Below are 21,783 nucleotides of genomic sequence, written 5' to 3'. Positions count from 1 at the left end.
TCTGGAACAACAGATACATACTGTACCCAAATAAGTCCTTATTTTACAGAGACTGGTTTGAGAAAAATATAGGGTCCATGGTTGATTTAATGGAGGATAGGGTATCTCCCGAGGGACCCGGTCATATGCCTTCTCCAGATCCACAAAACACATGTAGACTGGATGAGCATACTCCCAGGCCCCCTCCAGGATCCTTGCGAGAATGAAGAGCTGGGCGGTGTTTCAATTTGAGGTTTGACTATAGGACGAACCCTCCTTTCCAGCACCTTGGAGTAGACTTTACCAGGGAGGCTGAGTATTGTGATACCCGTGTAATTTGCACACACCCTCTGGTCCCCCTTTTTAAACAGAGGAGCCACCACCCCGGTCTGCCACTCCCTTGGCACTGTCCCAGACTTCCACGCAATGTTGAAGAGACGTGTCAACCAAGACAGCCCTTCCAAACCCAAAGCTTTCAGCATTTCTGGACGAATCTCATCAACCCCTGGGGCTTTGCCACTGTGGAGTTGTTTGACTACCTCAGTGACTTCAGCCAGGGATATTTACAATGATTCCCCATCAGCCTCCAGCTCTGCCTCTACAAAAGAGGGCGTGTTAGTCAGATTAAGGAGTTCCTCAAAGGGCTCCTTCCACTGCCCGATTACCTCATCGTCTGAGGTCACCAGCGTCCCGTCCTTACTGTAAACAGCTTGGACGGTTCCCAGTTTCCCTCTCCTGAGATGTCGAATGGTTTTCCAGAAGCACCTTGGTGCCGCCCGAAAGTCCTTCTCCATGACTTCTCCGAACTCCTCCCACACCCTCTGCTTTGCCTCTGACACAGCAGAGGCTGCAGCCCTTCTGGCCTGTCGGTACCTTGCAACTGCCTCCGGAGTCTTCTGGGATAACATATCCCGGAAGGCCTCCTTCTTCAGTCGGATAGCTTCCCTGACCACCGGTGTCCACCACGGTGTTCGAGGGTTCCCGCCCCTTGAGGCACCTAAGACCTTGAGAACACAGCTCACTGCTGCAGCTTCAGCAATGGAAGATTTGAACATTGCCCACTCCGGTTCAATGCCCCCAACCTCCACAGGGATGCCAGAAAAGCCACGTACACTTATGAGTATCCTTATGTTCAAACATGGTGTTAGTTATAGATAATCCGTGACTAGCACAGAAGTCTAATAACTGACGACCACTCGGATTTAGATCAGGGAGGCAGTTCCTCCCAATCACGCCTCTCCAGGTGTCTCTATCATTTCCCACGTGGGCGTTGAAGTCTCCCAGCAGAACTATGGAGTCCCCTACCTGCCCCATGCAGGACTCCATTCAGGGTCTCCAAGAAGGCTGAATACTCTGAACTGCTATTCGGTGCATATGCACAAACAATAGTCAGAGTTTTCCCCCCTACCACCCGCAGGCGTAAGGAGGCGACCCTCTCGTCCACCGGGGTGGACCAACACCGCGGCGCTCAGCCGGGGGTTTGTGAGTATCCCCACACCTGCCCGGCGACTCACACCCTGGGCAACTCCAGAGAAGAATAGGGTCCACCCCCTATCCAGGCGTACGGTTCCAGAACCGAGACTGTGTGTGGGGGTAAGCCCCACCAGATCTAACTGGTAGCGCTCCACCTCCCGCACGAGCTCCGGCTCCTTCCCCGACAGAGAGGTGACATTCCACGTCCCAAGAGCCAGCTTCTGCTGCCCGTGTCTGGTCTGTCGAGGCCCCTCACCTTCACTGCCACCCGTGCAGCAACGCACCCGACCCAAGTGGTTCCTCCTGCGAGTGGTGGGCCCACAGGATGGAGAGGAGGGAGGTGCCACGTCACTTTTTCGGGTTGTGCCCGGCCGGGCTCCATAGCAAACCTGGCCACCAGGCGCTCCCTCCGTCTGGGCCTGGCTCCAGACGGGGGCCCCGGGCTTCCTCTGGGCAGGGTCTCTCTTCCTCTTCCTTGTTTGCCTCTTATCATTGACCCAAATATCTTGTTTTTGTTTCATTTTAGATTTGATTCGTACAAATCTTTCCTGGCCTTTTGGAAACAAGTGGAGCCAGCAGCAAACACAAAATTTGTCAGAATCTCCTCTACTAATGCTCATGTAACTGCACACCAAGCTATAAAACTGCTTGTCGATGAATTGCTGCTCTCTCTGATGTATCTTTCTGCGGGCCTGTCTCAGGGATCCAGCCAATCGTTTCTCGAGTCACCTGACCACCGTCATATTCAGGATTAGAATATCATGGACTCACTTCTTGTATTCACGGCTGGGTTCCATTCACCTGTGGATTCGACTAGAAGATGTCAAAGCACACATCCTACCTGAATTTGCTGCATTTCCTGACACACAGTGATCCTGGATTGCACAGACATATTTTGTCAGACCCCCTCCTCTCTGCTTCTGCATGGCAAGGTTTATTCTTTGTCTTTGTGCCTTGACACACTGTTTTAATTGTATTGTTTTCTAACATATGATTCACCTATCAATAAATTATCAGAAGTGTACTTGATGTTTACCAGTCTTTACAATCAGTCATACAACATATCAAGAGGATTTTATTTACTTTTGGTAAAAGCAGACAATATTATATTTATACAATATTTGGGTAGAGGTTCATTCCTTTGGATAACTTTTTCTTATATTGAAATACAAATCCATGAAATAAGTACTTTATTTGCAAAACATTTGAGGTAGACCACCGGATAGACATCATGGGTTTGAAGAAAACTGTTGACATTTAACTGCACACAGGAATAGCGGCATCTGTCTGAGTTGATCACTTAAAAATAACAAGGCACCTTGTATCGGTTTGTACCAAGGGAGAAGGGGATGATTCACGTTTTCATGGAACATGGTAAGTAAAAGTAGAAAAAGAAAAAATCCCCCTGTTCCCTGATGACTGCAGCCACCTCTTGGTCCTTGTCCTCCTCTGCAGAAACAACAAAGTCCCACTAGTCAGTGTAAACTCATAAGCTTGATCGCTGCTACCACAGCGCTAAAAATAAATAATAATCAAAGTGAATAGCATCAGCACCACAGTTTGTTACATGTGATGTGATTTCCCAACTGGTATGAGCACAAACTTTATAAAAGTCAAGGACATCATTGAGGTGACCATAGACTGTAAAATAGATACTTTACTTTATACTACAAGGTTCGTACACCTTTTCCAAGGTCAAATTTCCAAGCTTTTCCAGCACCTTACAGCTGTGGCCAATTACATATTTTTACGACTACATACATTTCATGTACATTTCAAGCATTTTCAAGCACTTTATCCAAAATCCAAGCACTATTTAAACCATTAAAACACAACATCAAAATTCAAGGATTTCAAGCACTTGTACAAACCCTGATACTATCTATGGATTGGACAGTTAGCCGTTTACCACAGATGTCGATAGTGCTAAAGGTTCTAAAGGATCTTTTACTTTGAGCAGCTGTTAGCTAATGCTAACGTTAGATTAGCTGCTGATAACCTATCTAAAAGTGAATCTGAGAGACAGTACTAGCTGCTCGTTCTGTCAATAGTGACAATTATAACATAATGACATTCTCTATGTGAAGATACTGATCTCACATCAGTGTAATGTGTGTATAAAATATGTTTATTTTTTTCAAAACTTTATTCAGAACATTTTGCAATCATCAAAAACATTACAAACATATTCATAAGGCTTTATTGACAATACAATAAGGTACATGCAAAAAATTAATAAAATAAGGTATGCAGTACATATATAATGAAGTAAAAATATTTAAGGCTTTATTTTTTAACAAGGGGAAAAAACAGTTTCATTAGTTAGCGGACACAGTGGGGAAATGTTTAAAAAATGTTATATAATTTCTATGCTTTAGTTCCATTCATCAATTTTAGAGATTTTACATGTATTTTAAATTCAGTCAGGGAAAAAATTAAATTGGGGGATGATTTTAGAATTCTATTTTGTGGATAAAAATTTTTACCAAACATAAAATTACATTACAACAGAGTTTGTCGTTTTTGTTTTGCAGAATCAAACCAAATGTGACATTGGCCCTCATCAATCTCTATCAATCTTGCTTGAAAACGGGCGCAGATCTGAGCGCAGAATTGGTTGTACGACAGGACACACGTTTGATTTATGAAACATTCATATCTGACCAATCTCAGCGTACGAATGAGCGGGCCTTGATAAATGCGGCGGCTGAATTTGATTGTCATTAACATGTTACGCCCTTAAATATTCCTGGTTCGGAGGCCTAGCCCTCTGAGGTCAAACATGCAGAAGAGAAACGCTGGTACGAAAAGAAACTTTTCGACACACAGATCAGCATCCTGACATCCGATATGGAGCAAAATAAAGATGTGCTTTTTGGCAGTCTTAAGAGTGGAATAAAAGGGGCCCATAAAAACGCTGTATGGAAAAGAATAACGGAGGCAGTCAACCCGAAGCAGTGCTCCACTGTGACCCGTGTGCATGTGTGCGCACTGTTGAACCTGCGCTCCTGCTCTGTAGCAGGGTTTGCCAGCGGGGTTATTAGGTATTCCGTTAGGGCAGTGTTTTTCAACCACTGTGCCGCGGCACACTAGTGTGCCGTGAGAGATCGTCAGGTGTGCCGTGGGAAATTATCCAATTTCACCTAATTGGTCTAAAAAAAATGTTTGAAAACAAATTAATTATTATCTGCAAATAATATACCATTGTCGAGTGACCGTTCTGCAGTGGTGACTGAGAGCGTAATCATGTAAAACTCTTCCATTACACTAGATGGCAGCAGGAAGCGCATTGCATTGTACGTTGAGACAAGAGAATTAGTGAGGCATGAAAGTGACCGCTGGCGGTAAAAGCATTGTGGGTAAGCGAGACTACGGTGACAGTGATGGAGAAGTTTTTGAAGAGGAAAAATGCCAATTCCGAACTGGACCCTGGACAAAATTCGGACCCAGAAGAAGGCCCTAGTATGAGTGGAGGAAAGAAAGCAAAGACGGTGAGCTCGAGGCAATACAGCGAGAGTTACGTTTCATTTGGATTTACTTCCACCGGGGATGCAAAGACACCGATCCCGTTGTGCTTGGTGTGCGGCGAGAGGCTATCCAACAGTGCTATGGTACCAAGCAAGCTTAAACGCCATCTCCAAACGAAACACCCGTCGCTTCAAAATAAGAATAAGGAGTATTTTGTTCGCCTGCGTGAACACACGGAGAAACAGGCAACATTTATGAGAAAAACCACAAAGGTAAATGAGAGAGCCCTTAAAGCTAGCTACCACGTAGCTGAACTTGTAGCTAAATCCAAACGGTCCCACACTGTGGCAGAGACATTAATATTACCCGCCCGCAAAGCCATGTAAATGAGATGCTGGGACCTGAAGCGGTTAAAGAAGTAGCCAAAGTCCCTCTCTCAGATAACACAATTGCAAGACGTATTGATGACATGTCTGCCGACATCGAAAGTGTGGTTTTGGAAAAGATTCGTATCAGTGAGAAATTTGCGCTGCAACTTGACGAGTCCACGGATATTAGTGGACATGCTCAACTCTTGGCCAATGTGCGTTTTGTGGATGGAGACGTAATCAGAGAAAACTTTCTGTTTTGCAAGGCTTTGCCAGAAAGAACAACGGGAGAGGAAATTTTTCGGGTCACATCAGAGTATCTCGAAAAAGGAGGACTTAAGTGGGAAAACTGCACGGGTGTCTGCACTGATGGAGCCGCAGCCATGGTCGGGCGCACCAAAGGCTTCGTTAGCAGAGTGAAGGAAACAAACCCAGATGTGATAGTTACGCACTGTTTCTTACACCGTGAGGCCCTCGTTGCCAAGACTTTACCAGCAGAACTAGCCCCTGTGTTGGATGATGTTGTGGGCATTGTAAACTTTGTAAAGACACGACCTGTGAAAAGCCGCATATTTGCGTCTTTGTGTGAGGAAATGGGAGCGGAGCATAAAGCCTTGTTGTTTCACACGGAGGTCCGATGGTTGTCCCGCGGCAAGGTGCTGGCCCGTGTGTATGAGCTGCTGGAGGAACTCAAGGTGTTTCTGACAAATGAGGGGTCCGATTACGCAAAACTGCCTGCAAGTGATGAGTGGTGTGCAAGGCTGGCATATCTGGCGGATATTTTTCATCATCTGAATGAACTGAACACACGAATGCAAGGCCGGAATGAAAACCTGCTCACAAGTACGGATAAAATAAATGGCTTCCGTTCACAGGTGTACCTCTGGCAACAACATGTGGAAAGTGGCAACCTTGAAATGTTTCCACGCACCAAGAAATGGCAAGATGTTCACACTGCTGCACTGTGTGAGATCATTAGTAAACATCTGAAAACTCTCAAGGAGAAGATGTCATTTTATTTCTCTTCAGCCTACACTGATAGCCTTGACTGGGTTAGGGACCCATACAGCTCAGCAGTTTTTGGAAAGGACATGACTTTGCAGGAGCAGGAGGAACTAACTGAACTGAGACAAAATCGTGGTCTGAAGCTAAGCTTTGCTGATCTACCTTTGGACAGTTTTTGGTTGACTGCTGCCAAGGAGTTCCCTATTCTGGCAAACAAAGCTATTGTGACATTGCTCCCATTTTCCACGACATATCTGTGTGAGGTGAGCTTCTCCAGCCTGACTGCCATCAAAACTACAAACAGAGAGCAACTGAGAGCTGTTGAGGAAGAGCTTCGTGTGTGTCTTTCTTCAATTCCTGCCAGGATATCAGCTCTTTGTTCATCCAAACAGGCACAGGTTTCACACTGAGTGAGTAAAATACACTGAGATTGACATTTTGTACATGTAACTCTTCATATTTCTCAGTGTAGAACAGTGAAATCTTTCCCAAATATTATTGCTTCTGTCATAATAAGCACTATATTTCTGTATTCCTGGTGATTTATGATTTTGCAAAACACTTTGACGTTTTCTACTACCTTTAAGACCACATTGTTAAGTGCACTTTTTATTTGAAAGAAGAAATATAAATGATGATAAAGTCCTTTATTCTTTGTGTTTATTTGATTCCTATTCAAGACACTTTGATGAGAATTACTATATTGTTAATATAGGCTACAGAGTATCATTTTTTAACATGTTTGGCTGGTGGTGTGTTTTTCAATGAAAAAAATGTACCTTGGCTCAAAAAAGGTTGAAAAACACTGCGTTAGGGGATAACCTTTGTCACCTAGAAGAACCATACCAAGATGTTAATCATCTGATACCTTGTTTGATTTAATGCAATTTATCGAGGGTAGCCACTTACCGAGGAGATGACTTTGGCTCTACAGTGCGCTTTCCTGCAGCCACGCGCCAACACATTCATTCATTCATCAATTCATCTTCAACCGCATGTCCCTGTCGGGGTCGCGGGGGACTGGAGCCGAGCTGTTTTGAAATATAAAAGAATCGTGTGTCTTCCCCTAGCCACCTTGCCACCACGTTTAAAAGTGATAGCTTGGAATAACATATCACCTGTACATTTATCGAGTGGTAGTTTTTGCGATTGATGAATGCGTAATCATTCATGGATGGTGCCTTCAGACTCACATCAGTACAATCCATTGCTCCAACCACGATTTTTTTTTTTTATTCGTTTTAAGAGTCTGTTTTGATCTGTTCTTAATATGTGACTGCTTATATATATTATATATATATATATAATATTTTGTGTTAAAAATACAAATTCTTTGGGTAGTGTAGGTGCAACCGGCACCCAAAGATGATTGTTCATTTCTGGATTAACGTGAACTTTCAGTTTTATTATGAGATGGCCTCGGCCTGCTCAAGCCAAAGGGACGACTAGGCCCAAAGCCTGGCTGCCTTTGTCTCTGAAACAAAGGCCTGCCATGCCTTCTCCCCCACAAATCACACCCAGGTGTGATTCTCCAAGGGACCCCCAAACTGTTCATTAGCTGACTTTACCTCCGACGATGACATCACCAGGGCCTATATAAAGTGTAGCACACAACCTGAACTTCCTCTTCCTCCTGATCTTTCTTCCGGATCTCACACTCAACTCGACGCGCTCCTGCAGATCCAGGAGACCAGCTGCCCGCTGTCCCCTCAGCCCTGGACCTGGCCTATGGCGTAGGATCACCAACCGGTTATCCTCAACTGAGCACAGCAAAGAGCGATCTGAGTTTCCTCTTTTGCCTAAGAGCAACCACCGAGACAAGAACCTATCTTCAACCAGCTTCCTTTCTTCAACCAGCCGCTGGCATCAAGCAACGCAAAACATCTCCCATCTCATGGACTGGTAACTAATCACCAACTGGGCATTACTACATGTTATAGGACTTTATGAACGGCTAGATACAATTGTAACTTTGTCATAGGAACTAAGAACTGAGATTTCAGGCTCCGGGCCTTTGTGTAACTTAAATGTTCACACCTTCTCTTCTTTTTCTCTCTTTCTCTCTCCTTTTCTTCCTCCCCAGCCGCTGCAGACAGATGGCCGTCCTCCATAGAGCTGGGTCTGTCCGACGTTCCTGCCTGTTATAGGGAAGGTTTTCGTTGCCACTGTACTCTATGCTGGAATTGTTGGGTCTATGTAAATCATAAATAAGTCATATAGTGTGGTCTTTACCTACTCTGTAAAGTGTCCTGAGATAACTTTTTGTTATGATTTGCCACTATGAATAAAATTGAAATGGAAATTGAAATTACTATACTCTGGAAAAACAGATACATAAGACATTATTTTACGGAGACTGGTTTGAGAAGAATATAAGGTCCATGGTCAATTTAATGGAGGATAGGGGTCACTTACTAGACTACTACTAGACGTTACAGTTCTGCACTAAACACGACTTCATCCCTTTGAAATCAGCCCTTGTTAAAATGCATAAATCACTACTGTAGGTACTTTAGGTTTAATTGGATCAATAGTGTGACTATCAAATGAAATATTTGATAAAGAAAATTAATAAAGAAAAATTACTAAAAATTAATAACTTTAATTTATTAAAACTTCACACAGAGAACCAATCAAATATAGGGCCTTGACTCACGTTCAGATTATGAGATTGAGTATTCTCAATAAACTTATCGTTAATCAAGTAAATATTAGTTATCAACAATAATCATCAAAGATAATAATAAAAATTACTCTAGTCAAACCAGAGTTCCTCGGGGCACAACCGTCATAGATGGAGTGACAACTAATATTAAAGTCTTAAATATATTAAACTACTAATTAGGGGTTAAACACCGATAAATGTAATAGTTTAATTAGTTGAAGGATTTAAAAGTTATTTTCATAGTAGAAGCTGGCTCATTGAATTCAATTCAATTTTATTTATAGTGTCGAATCATAACAAAAGTTACCTCAGGACACTTTACAGAGTAGGTAAAGACCACACTCAATGACTTATTTATGATTTACATAGACCCAACAATTCCTCTGTAGAGTACGGTGGCAACGAAAACCTTCCCTATAACAGGCAGGAACGTCAGACAGACCCAGCTCTGTAGAGGACGGCCATCTGTCTTGACCGGTTGGGGAGGAAGAAAAGGAGAGAGAAAGAGAGAAAAGACACACAGATGGACAGAGAGAGACAGACACACTTCCAGGTATGCAAGCAAAGCCTTACAGTAACTATAATAATATTTATAGTAATGTGAATATAACGTATATGTTAATACTGACAGTTAATACAACAAAATAGTAGAAACAAGCACAGCTAAGGTGACAGAATATGAAAATGATAATAATTATGGTGGCAAACATGATCAATGATGAGTAGTGGCAATAGCAGCTACGATACAGCTACAAATTTTATAGTTTCATTCATCTTTGTGTAATATTAAATAAACAGACATATGGTAAACACAAACATTTATTAACAGATTAATAAATGCAACAAACAAAACACAATAAACTAACTAAAGCTAACAGCAAATGTGTGTGTTTGTGCGTGCGTGCGTGCGTGGGTGCGTGCGTGTGTGTGTGTGAGAGAGAGACAAAGAGGAGAGATGGGGGCTTGGACCCCTGCAGAGAAGGTGTGAACATTTAAGTTACACAAAGGCCAGAAGCCTGATCTCTCAGTTCTTAGTTCTTCTGACAAAGTTACAATTGTATCTAGCCGTTCATAATGTCCTATAACATGTAGTAATGCCCAGTTGGTGATTAGTTACCAGTCCATGAGATGGAAGATGTTTTGCGTTGCTTGATGCCAGTGGCTGGTTGAAGAAAGGAAGCTTTGTGGTAGAAGGGTTCTTGTCTTATTGTTGCTCTTAGGCAAAAGAGCAAACAGATCGCTCTTTGCTGTTCTCAGTTGAGGATAACCGGTTGGTTAAACTTTTGCTGGTGATCGCCATAGGCCAGGTCCAGGGCTGAGGGGACAGCGGGCAGGTGGTCTCCTGGATCCGCAGGAGTGCGTTGAGTTGAGTGTGAGATCCGGAAGAAAGATCGGGAGGAAGAGGAAGTGCAGGTTGTGTGCTACACTTTATATAGGCCCTGGTGATGTCATCACTAGGGGTCAAGTCAGCCAATGAACAGTTTGGGGGTCCCTTGGAGAATCACACCTGGGTGTGATTTGTGGGGGAGAAGGCATGGCATGCCTTTGTTTCAGAGACAAAGGCAGCCAGGCTTTGGGCCTAGTCGTCCCTTTGGCTTGAGCAGGCCGAGGCCTTCTCATAATAAAACTGAAAGTTCACGTTAATCCAGAAATGAACAATCATCTTTGGGTGCCGGTTGCACCTACATATCCTCCCGATGTCCTTGAGACTGCACCCGATGTGCGGTTTTAAGGGCATCTTTCACAGTCCATAGATGTACAGAGTTCATTTGTCAGTTCATTTACTGTCTGCAACATTTTGGTTCAGTTATTTCACCAACTGGGAATTGGCTAAACACTACTAATATCTCGACTAGGCAAGAACAAAAGTTACAAAACAAAATCTAAACATGACAATGGCACTATACAAAATACATAATAAACATTGATTCTCAGCTACTCTTTAGGTTAGTGAGAACAGAAGTGTTAGTTATGTAAATGTCTTAGGATGAGACACAGATGTGGTGCAGCTGTCAGTTGCATGAGGACAGGTGTATTACTGATGTGTCCTAAACTAGTGTTTACCAGTGAGCTTATTACAAAATACAAGGAGCTGATCCAAAAGTATTTGCAAGTTTGTACAAGGTGTTAAGTCCAATTACAATTTGTGTCTTATTGAGTTTGGTGCGGCTGCTAACAAATCAAAGTTTACCAATTTAACTGTAAGAAAAGTAAGGCTGCTGAGCTTGCATTAATCTTACTATCAGTACAGACGGACTGTTACCTACAAAACCGAGAGGAGCGGACCCTGGAGCTCTGTTTGTTTTTTTCTGCTCTTAACTCGTGGCTCAGGGCTGTAACGCCGCCTGTAGTCGTGTACAGAAAGACACTCAGAGGCGCTGTCACTGTCGGATTCTGAGCTGCGGTCAGAGATGCTGTGGTCATCATCTGAGCAGTGGTTTGGCAGGTCATTATGCTGGGCCAGGATCTCAGAATATGGCCTTCTACAGCTCCTGCTGTGGGCATGACTATCCCGTGGCAGCTGGCAGACATGGCGTTTACGCTCTGCGTCCCTATGCTGTGTTTTGTCCCCCACTTTCGATCTGTTCTGAGGGTGGGGTTCTGAGACTGAAGGTCTACGTGACCTCACGGTGTTTGAGCTGCTGGAAGCAGATGTTGTTTCCCTTGCTTTGCAATTGGCAATCTGCACGGGAATGTTCAATTTGACTAGCTGCAACCAAAGAAGTGATTTTGTCTGCAGTAGAAGAGAATTCTTCTGTCAGGGCATGATGGAGCTCATTGTAGTAATTTCTGACTCTGGCAGGTTGAGACTGTATAATGTTGTGGACAGCTGAGCTGGTTTTCCACACAAGTTTAACTTTCTCTCTCTGTGTTGCATTGGGCAGGTCAATTAGATTTTCATCTAATTCCCTAAAATTGTCCTCAATGTTATGATCGCAGTTGTCTGGATCAAACACGTCCATATCTTTAGCTAGAAGCTCAAGCTCTTCAAGGCGTGGACATTGTGAGGTCACCGTTTGTGAAGGCAAGACTATGCTAGCTCTGTCATCACTCTCAAAGTGATGCAGTGAGGAGGTAGAGCAGGACTGAACTTCCCTGGTCTGCTCTGGAGAGGGCGTTAATCTCTCATTGAGGGAGACATTTGAATTTGAAAAGCCAGAATCAGCAAGGCTGAATGACTTTGGTGGGGCAAGAGCTTCAGATCTAAGCCCTAACAATTCCTTTTTGTGGGAGAAGAGCTGTGACTCTGCTGAGTGCAAATCTTCCAAATAACACAGGACTTTGTGATTTGCTATCTGAACTTCACTAATGAGATTAGCATTTTGAGCTTTAAGGGATTCTATCGCCTTTTCTAATGCTGTTTTGCTCTGACAGACAATGTTAGTTTGCCGGTGGAAGTTCAGGAGCAAACATCTCAACACTGACCCTTTAGATGTATCACTTAGAAGGGAGTCTATTTCTTTACTGCACTCACTTAAGTTCAATGTGTTAATGAACTCAGGGTAGCCAGGTTTAAGGCTCTGTGCTAGGGAAGAAATTAAATTATCTACACGTGGGTTCTCCATTGGTTCAAAATGGAACGTGAGATTAAAACTTGTTGTCTAATACAACAATGCAATTGTTTTGGCTCTGGTGTTGCTTGACAGACACCTTGTGATGTGACTTGGGCAGTACATTAGCCTAAAACAACAGTTCCTCTGGTCTACACTATGTGGGTAGCTTGCTTCCAGCACAGGGAGGGGCAACTACAGCACTAGGTGATTCTGGGACCAGATGTACACTTGCTGAGATGCAGGGCAGTCAGTCAGGGAATTATATCTGTAAAGTACTACTCAAGCTGAGACACATGGAAGAAACAGCTGGGCATGTAACTTTATTTCACAGGGCTGGTAGCACACTGTGGCTCTATCTATCTCCACTCAGGTTGAAATGCAAGGCAGTTCCAACAGTTCAAGCTCTCTGGTTCATAGGGCCAGGGGCACGCTATGAGTTAAGGGGAAGGAGCACTTAATTTAGCAACAACTTATGACAAGACTCATTAGATTGCATTGAATATGTGATATTCCTATGCTAAACCAAACTTGAAGAGCTAGCAGCAATAGCAAAATCTTAAGGGTAACTATCAGGCTTACAGAGGTTATCAATATTCTCAAATCGCTTTAGATAAATTTGAAGAATTAATCAAATAACACCACTTTATACTCGTTTAGAGTACAGCTGGATTTCTACTCCTGTGGAAGACAAGTGGGGTTCACTGTAACGACTTTTGGAAAATTTTGGATGAAAAATCCAAAAATTGTAAAATGTCCAAAAACATGACGAATATTAATAACACACAATTATGAATTATTGCAAACAGCCAACATAACTACGCCTCACACGGGGCACCAATGTAGGTACTTTAGGTTTAATTGGATCAATAGTGTGACTATCAAATGAAATATTTGATAAAGAAAATTAATAAAGAAAAATTACTAAAAATTACTAATTAATTAAAACTTCACACAGAGAACCAATCAAATGTAGGGCCTTGACTCAAGTTCAGATTATGAGATTGAGTATTCTCAATAAACTTATCGTTAATCAAGTAAATATTATTTATCACCAGATAATTATGATAATTATTGGTAATATAGAAAGAGTGATAACTAATATTAAAGTCTCATTAAATATATTAAACTACTAATTAAGGCTTCAACACCAATAAATGTAATAGTTTAATTAGTTGAAGGATTTAAAAGTTATTTTCTTAGTAGAGGCTGGCTCATTCAGCTTTGTGTAATATTAAATAAACAGACATATGGTAAAAACAAACATTTATTTACAGATTAATAAATGAAACAAACAAAACACAATAAAATAACTAAAGCTAACAGCAAATGTGTGTGTTTGTGTGTGTGTGTGTGTGTGTGTGTGTGTGTGTGTGTGTGTGTGTGTGTGTGTGTGTGTGTGTGTGTGTGTGTGTGTGTGTGTGTGTGTGTGTGTGTGAGAGAGAGAGACAAAGAGGAGAGATGGGGGCTTGGACCCCTGCAGAGAAGGTGTGAACATTTAAGTTACACAAAGGCCCGGAGCCTGAAATCTCAGTTCTTAGTTCCTATGACAAAGTTACAATTGTATCTAGCCGTTCATAAAGTCCTATAACATGTAGTAATGCCCAGTTGGTGATTAGTTACCAGTCCATGAGATGTGAGATGTTTTGCGTTGCTTGATGCCAGCGGCTGGTTGAAGAAAGGAAGCTGATTGAAGAGAGGTTCTTGTCTCGGTGGTTGCTCTTAGGCAAAAGAGGAAACTCAGATCGCTCTTTGCTGTGCTCAGTTGTGAGATCCGGAAGAAAGATCGGGAGGAAGAGGAAGTGCAGGTTGTGTGCTACACTTTATATAGGCCCTGGTGATGTCATCGTCAGAGGTAAAGTCAGCCAATGAACAGTTTGGGGGTCCCTTGGAGAATCACACCTGGGTGTGATTTGTGGGGGAGAAGGCATGGCAGGCCTTTGTTTCAGAGACAAAGGCAACCAGGCTTTGGGCCTAGTCTTAATCAAACTGAAAGTTGGAGTTAATCAAGAAATGAACAATCATCTTTGGGTGCCGGTTGCACCTACAACCCTGTGGGACTGACCTCAGTGTACATAGAGGATTTGTCATTAACATGTACAAACCAAGATCTATCTGATAAATAAGACTTAAACCAGCTTAATGCGGTTCCTTTCATGCCAATTAGATGCTCTAATCTCTGTAGCAGGATGTGATGGTCAATAGTGTCGAAGGCTGCACTAAGCTCTAGTAGAAAAAGTACAGAGACAAGTCCTTTGTCTGAAGCTATTAGAAGGTTATTAGTAATTTTTACCAGTGCTGTCTCAGTGCTATGATTCGCTCTAAATCCTGACTTTAGGTCCTCAAATAACTCATTATTATGTAAAAAGTCAAACAGCTCATTGGTTACTAATTTCTCGAGGATTTTAGAGAAAAAAAGGAAGGTTAGATATAGTTATATATTTGGCTAGTACCTCAGGATCAAGACTGGGCTTTTTAATAAGAGGTTTAATTACAGCTAGTTTAAAAGACTGTGGTACATAACCTGCTGATAAAGACATGTTGCTATGGCGCCGTACTAGGTGGCAGCCTGTAACAGCAGCTCCCGTGGGTTTTTAAGTTTTAAAAAAGTTTTTGTTGTGTTTGTGTTCTAGTTTTTGCTCAACTTTTGACGACTCTTCTCCGGAGCCATCTAGGAGAGGACGAACACCTTTGTTTTTGTTTTTTTTCCTTTTTTTTTAACTTTGACAACACTTTTGTGTTGTTTTTGTTTTCGTGATGGTTTTGCTAACCCTAGCAACGGAGGGTCAGGAGCGCATCACTGAGCGCATTGTTTACACACGCGACCAGCTAATTGCGCTGTGTGAACCTGTACTGCTGCCAGACTTGAGGTCCCGAAGGAGCTGCGGAGGAGACGCCGTGGCTGCAGAGCTGGAGTGAAACGGAGAGTGAAGAGGAGGAGACACAGACCGGCTGTACCGGCGATCATCATGGAAAACGTGAGGTCTCTGGGGAACAAGACGGACGAGATCGCCGCGCTGATAAAGGCTCTGAGGGAATATCGAGAGTGCAGTGTGTTGTGTTTCACGGAGACATGGCTTCACTCACACATCCCACAGCGTGGCGATTCCCGGTTTCAGCTCTGTTCGGGCGGACAGGGATGTGACAAGCAGTGGAAAGAAAAGCACTGTACGTGAGTGAGAGGTGGTGTAATCCCGGGCATGTTCACGTGAAGAAACTTCTATGTACCCCGGACATTGAACTGTTGACTGTGGGGATGAGACTTTATTATTTGCCCCGGGAATTCACGTCTGCCATCATTATCGGTGTGTACGTTCCTCCTTCAGCTGATGCAGCGCTGGCCTGTGACGTCATCCACTCCGCTGTTGCCCAGATACAGCCGCTGCATCCTAACGCATTTATTGTCATCACTGGGGATTTTAATCACGTCTCACTGGATAAAACCCTTCCAACATTTCACCAGTATGTTGACTGCCCCACCAGAGACTGTAACACACCCAGAGACTGTAACACACTGGATCTGTTGTATGCAAATGCTAAGGATGCATACAGTCCCATCGCCCTCCCCCCTCTCGGAAGATCTGACCACAACCTGGTTCTGCTGACCCCTAAGTATATTCCCTTTGTTCAGCGGCAGCCTGTCCTCACTAGGAGCGTGAGGAGGTGGATTCAGGAGGCCGCCGACGCACTACAGGACTGCTTTAAGTCGACAGACTGGGATGCACTTGTTGAGCCACATGGAGAGGATCTGGACAGCATGACCGACTGCATCACAGAATACATTAGGTTCTGTGAATACACCACCATGCCATCCCGGACTGTGAGCTGCTTCCCTAATAATTAGCCGTGGATCACCAATGACCTGAAATCCCTTCTTAACAAGAAGAAGAGGGCGTTCAGGTCTGGAGACAGCGAAGAACTGAGGAGAGTGCAGCATGAACTCAGGGATATGCTGAGGACCTGTAAAGACGCCTACAGGAGGAAGCTGGAGGCCAAACTCCAGCAGAACAATGTGAGGGATGTGTGGACTGGTATGAAGCAGATCACTGGGTGTAATGTGAGCGGCAGACAGTCATCAGGCAGCCTGGAGAGGGCAAACGAGCTGAACAGATTCTTCAATAGGTTCAGCTCACAGCCTTCTGTCGTCTCCATGACACCTCCAGACCCCATATACCCTCACTGCCCCAAATGCTTCCTCCCCTCCCCCCTAAATCCTCTGCTGTGAGCTTTCCTGTGCAGCACCTCTCCTCCTCCTCCACCTCTTCCTCCTCAACCTCTTCCACCTCCACCACCTCTGCCTCCTCCTCCTCCACCTTCACCTCCTCCTCCACCTCCTCGTCCTCCACTGAAGACACCAGCAGCCTCCCCCGCATGACTGTGACTCTAGGCCAGGTTAGGAGACAGCTGGAGAGACTCCACCAGCATAAGGCTGTAGGCCCTGACGGTATCAGCCCCAGGATCCTGAAGACACGTGCCAGCCAGCTGTCTCCTGTCCTACAACACCTCTACAACCTGAGCCTTGGTCAGGAGAGAATACCAGTGCTTTGGAAGACTTCCTGCCTGATTCCTGTTCCAAAGAAGTCGTCACCATCAGACCTCAATGACTATCGTCCAGTGGCCCTCACATATTACGTCATGAAGGTGCTGGAGAGACTGGTTTTGGTCAACCTGAGGCCGCAGGTGAGAGCCCTGCTAGACCCACTGCAATTTGCTTACCAGCTCCACTTGGGAGTTGATGACGCTGTCATCTACCTGCTGCAATGAGCCCATTTGCACCTGGATGTTGGAGGAGGTACTGTGAGAATCACATTCTTTGATTTCTTTAGTGCTTTTAACACCATTCAGCCACTGCTACTGGGGGAGAAGCTGCGGGTGATAGGAGTAGACGACACAATGATCTCCTGGATTACTGACTACCTGACGGGCAGGCCGCAGTTTGTCCGTATGGGCAGTGTTCTGTCTGATGTGGTGGTTAGTGATACAGGAGCTCCACAGGGGACTGTACTGTCTCCTTTCCTGTACACCTTATACACCACTGACTTTCAGTACAACACTGGGTCGTGTCACCTGCAAAAGTTTTCTGACGACTCGGCTGTTGTTGGGTGTATAAGTGAGGGACAGGAGGAGGAGTACAGGGCACTGGTAGACAACTTTGTGAAGTGGACTGGACAGAATCACCTGCGGCTGAACATCAGCAAGACCAGAGAGATGGTGATAGATTTCAGGAGGAAGAGGAACACGACTTTCCAAAATCTGTACATTCTGGGAAAGGATGTGGAGGCGGTGGAGGAGTACCTGGGTGTTACCATCAATCACAGACTGGACTGGAGATCTAACTCTGAAGCTGTTTACAAGAAGGGAATGAGCAGACTTTACTTCCTGAGGAAGCTGAGATCCTTCAACGTGTGCAGCAAGATGTTGGAGATCTTTTATCAGCCTGTGGTGGTCAGTGTACTTTTCTTTGCTGTGGTTTGTCGGGGAAACAGCATCGGAGCCAGCGACACCAACAGACTCAACAAACTGATCAGGAAGGCTGGCTCTGTGATTGGCTGCAAACAGGACAATCTGGAGGTTGTGGTGGAGAGGAGGACACTGAAAAAACTGTTATCCATCATGGACAATCCTCTCCACCTTCTCCAACTCACACTGATGAGACATCGGAGCACCTTCTCCAAAAGGCTGCTTCAGCTTCGCTGTCGTAGCAACAGATACAGGAAATCTTTCCTGCCACTATCCATCACTTTTTATAATAACTCTCTCACCTCTGCCTGACAGAGAACTCTGCTCTCTCTACTGTTTTTTGTTTTTGTTTTGTATATATTATTGTTGTTATAGTATATTTTGCATATTTTGTTGTAAATATTATTATTGTTTATTGTTTATAGAACACTGTGCACTGTATATATACACTATGTATATATTGGATTCTATTTATGTTATGTACAAAGTTTTTATTTGCTGACCCACTACTGCTGTTACAAAATAATTTCCCAGTCTGGGATCATTACAGTAATTCTATTCTATTCTATTATATGTTAATCATATCTAGTACAGGAGTACTAACTAAAGATAACACTTTAAGTAACCTAGTTGGAATAGAGTCTAGGAGAAAAGTAGAAGGCTTTGATGCTGAAATAGTAGAGGTTAATTTGTTAAGGTCGACTGTAGAAAAGCAGTCCAAGAATATATCAGGTCGTAGTTATTTCTAAGGTTCCTGGGTTTGAAGAAAAATTAGTGCCAAGCGAGTTGATTTTGTCTCGAATAGTTATAATTTTGTCATTAAAGAAGGTCATGAAGTCGTTACTACTGAGGGTTATAGGAATACATGGCTCAATAGAGCTGTTGCTCTCTGTCAGCCTGGCTACAGTGCTGAAAAGAAATCTAGGATTGTTCTTATTCTCCTCTATTAAAGATGAGTAATAGGCTGCTCTGGCATTACAAATGGCCTTCCTATATGTTTTTAGACTTTCATGCCAAACTAAGCGAGATTCCTCCAATTTAGTAGAGCGCCATTTACTTTCCAATTTTACTTGTTTTAATTCATGGGTTTGTGAGTTATACCACGGAGCTAACTTCCACTGTTTCATTATCTTCTTTTTTAAAGGAGCAACAAAGCCAAGTGTTGTTCATGGTGAGCCTGCAACAAGGTGATCAATTTCAGAGAAACTAAAATTAGTACAGGAATCTTGAATATTAGGATAAGGCATTAAATTAAATGCAGATTCCTTAAATTTAGTTAAGATAAACATCTAGTGTAGAAACTTTTGCCCAGAGGTGATTAGTCCTGTAATACGAATTCAAAAGTTATTAAATAATGGTTTGATAAATAGTATTCTGTGGAAAGACTATTAAGTCATTGATTTCTACACAATAAGCCAAAACAAGGTTGAGAGTGTGATTAAAACAGTGTGTCGGTTTATGTACACTCTGACTAAAACCAATCGAATCTACTAGAGAGATAAACACAATACTAAGGCTATTATTATCATCAACGTCCATGTGAATATTAAAATCTCCTACAATGATTACTTTATCAGATTTAAGAGCTAAATTTGACAGAAACTTAGAATACGGACTGGGAGCATGGTACACTATACAAAGTATAATTGGCGGCAAAGTTTTCCAGGTTGAATGAGAAAGACTAAGAACAAGACTGTCAAATTAATTATAATTTAGTTTAGATTTAGGGTTGATTAATAGGCCTGAGTCATAAATAGCTGCAACACCTCCTCTATAATTATTAATATGACTGGGAGGAGTGGATTAATTTAGGCTTACATATTCTTCATGACACAGTCAGGTTTCAGTCAGACGGAGTAAATCAATATGGTTATCTGATATCAGATCATTTACTGATACAGCTTTAGGAGGCTGAGATCTGATGTTACAATTTTGTTGCATTATCGCAGATTTTGTCAGTCTGCTTTAAGTTTGATTATGAAGTTATCAAGTCAGTCTGCTTTAAGTTTGATTTTGAAGTTATCAAGTCAGTCTGCTTTAAGTTTTATTTTGAAGTTATCAAGTCAGTCTGCTTTAAGTTTGATTCTGAAGTTATCAAGTCAGTGAGCTTTAAGTTTGATTTTGAAGTTATCAAGTCAGTCCACTTAGTTTGATTCTGAAGTTAACAAGTCAGTCTGCTTTGAATTTGATTCTAAAGTAATCAAGTCAGTCTGCTTTAAGTTTGATTTTGAAGTTATCATGTCAGTCTGCTTTAAGTTTGATTTTGAAGTTATCTAGTCATTGTGCTTTGAGTTTGATTCTGAAGTTATCAAATCAGCCTGCTGTAAGTTAGATTCTGAAGTTATTAAGACAGTCTGCTTTAAGTTTGATTTTGAAGTTATCAAATCGGTCTGCTTTAAGTTTGATTCTGAAGTTATCAATTCAGTCTGCTTTAAGTTTGATTCTGAAGTTATCAAGTCAGTCTGCTTTAAATTTGATTCTAAAGTAATCAAGTCAGTCTGCTTTAAGTTTGATTTTGAAGTTATCATGTCAGTCTGCTTTAAGTTTGATTTTGAAGTTATCAAAACGGTCTGCTTTAAGTTTGATTCTGAAGTTATCAATTCAGTCTGCTTTAAGTTTGATTCTGAAGTTATCAAGTCAGTCTGCTTTCAGTTTGATTTTGAAGTTATCAAGTCAGTCTGCTTTAAGTTTGATTTTGAAGTTGTCAAGTCAGTCTGCTTTAAGTTTGATTCTGAAGTTATCAAGTCGGTCTGCTTTAAATTTGATTCTAAAGTAATCAAGTCAGTCTGCTGTAAGTTTGATTTTGAAGTTATTAAGTCAGTATGCTTTAAGTTTGATTTTGAAGTTGTCCAGTCAGTCTGCTTTAAGTTTAATTCTAAAGTTATCAAGTCAGTCGGCTTTAAGTTTGATTCTGAATTAGTCAAGTCAGTCTGCTTTAGGTTTGAATTTAAAGTAATCAAGTCAGTCTGCTTTAGGTTTGATTCTGAAGCTATCAAGTCAGTCCTCTAAGTTAGATTCTGAAGTTATCAAATCAGTCTGCTTTAAGTTTGGTTATGAAGTTATCAATTCAGTCTGCTTTAAGTTTGATTCTGCAGGTACCAAGTCAGTCTGCTTTAACTTCAATTTTAAAGTAATCAAATCAGTCTGCTTTAAATTTAATTCTGAAGCTATAAAGTAAGTCTGCTTTAAGTTTGATTCTGAAGCTATCAAGTAAGTCTGCTTCATGTTTGATTCTGAAGTTATCAAGTAAGTCAGCTTTAAGTTTGATTCTGAAGTTATCAAGTAAGTCAGCTTTAAGTTTGATTCTGAAATTATCAAATCAGTCTGCTTAAAGTTTGATTCTGAAGTTATCAAGTCAGTCTGCTTTAAGTTTGATTCTGAAGTTATCAAGTCAGTCTGCTTTAGGTTTGATTTTAAAGTAATCAAGTCAGTCTATTTTAAGTTTGATTTTAAAGTAATCAAGTCAGTCTGCTTTAGGTTTGATTCTGAAGTTATCAAGTCAGTGAGCTTTAAGTTTGATTTTGAAGTTATCAAGTCAGTCCACTTAGTTTGATTCTGAAGTTAACAAGTCAGTCTGCTTTGAATTTGATTCTAAAGTAATCAAGTCAGTCTGCTTTAAGTTTGATTTTGAAGTTATCATGTCAGTCTGCTTTAAGTTTGATTTTGAAGTTATCTAGTCATTGTGCTTTGAGTTTGATTCTGAAGTTATCAAATCAGCCTGCTGTAAGTTAGATTCTGAAGTTATTAAGACAGTCTGCTTTAAGTTTGATTTTGAAGTTATCAAATCGGTCTGCTTTAAGTTTGATTCTGAAGT

At 42.2% G+C, this 21,783-nt stretch overlaps 1 protein-coding gene across 1 annotated transcript; it reads left to right on the top strand.

Annotated features, from left to right (window-relative positions):
• Positions 1-5,311: 5,311 nt before the first annotated feature.
• On the top strand, positions 5,312-6,703 carry LOC310965478 (SCAN domain-containing protein 3; the record flags this gene model as incomplete). The annotated part of the gene is made up of 1 exon (XM_083939093.1): positions 5,312-6,703. One exon carries the CDS (start codon positions 5,312-5,314, stop codon positions 6,701-6,703), a length of 1,392 nt encoding a protein of 463 aa, XP_083795219.1.
• Positions 6,704-21,783: the final 15,080 nt, after the last annotated feature.

The sequence above is a fragment of the Echiichthys vipera genome, assembly GCF_963691815.1.
Source record: "Echiichthys vipera genome assembly, chromosome: X".
NCBI classification, from domain to species: Eukaryota; Metazoa; Chordata; class Actinopteri; order Perciformes; family Trachinidae; genus Echiichthys; species Echiichthys vipera.
This window is presented reverse-complemented; position numbering and strand designations above follow the sequence as displayed.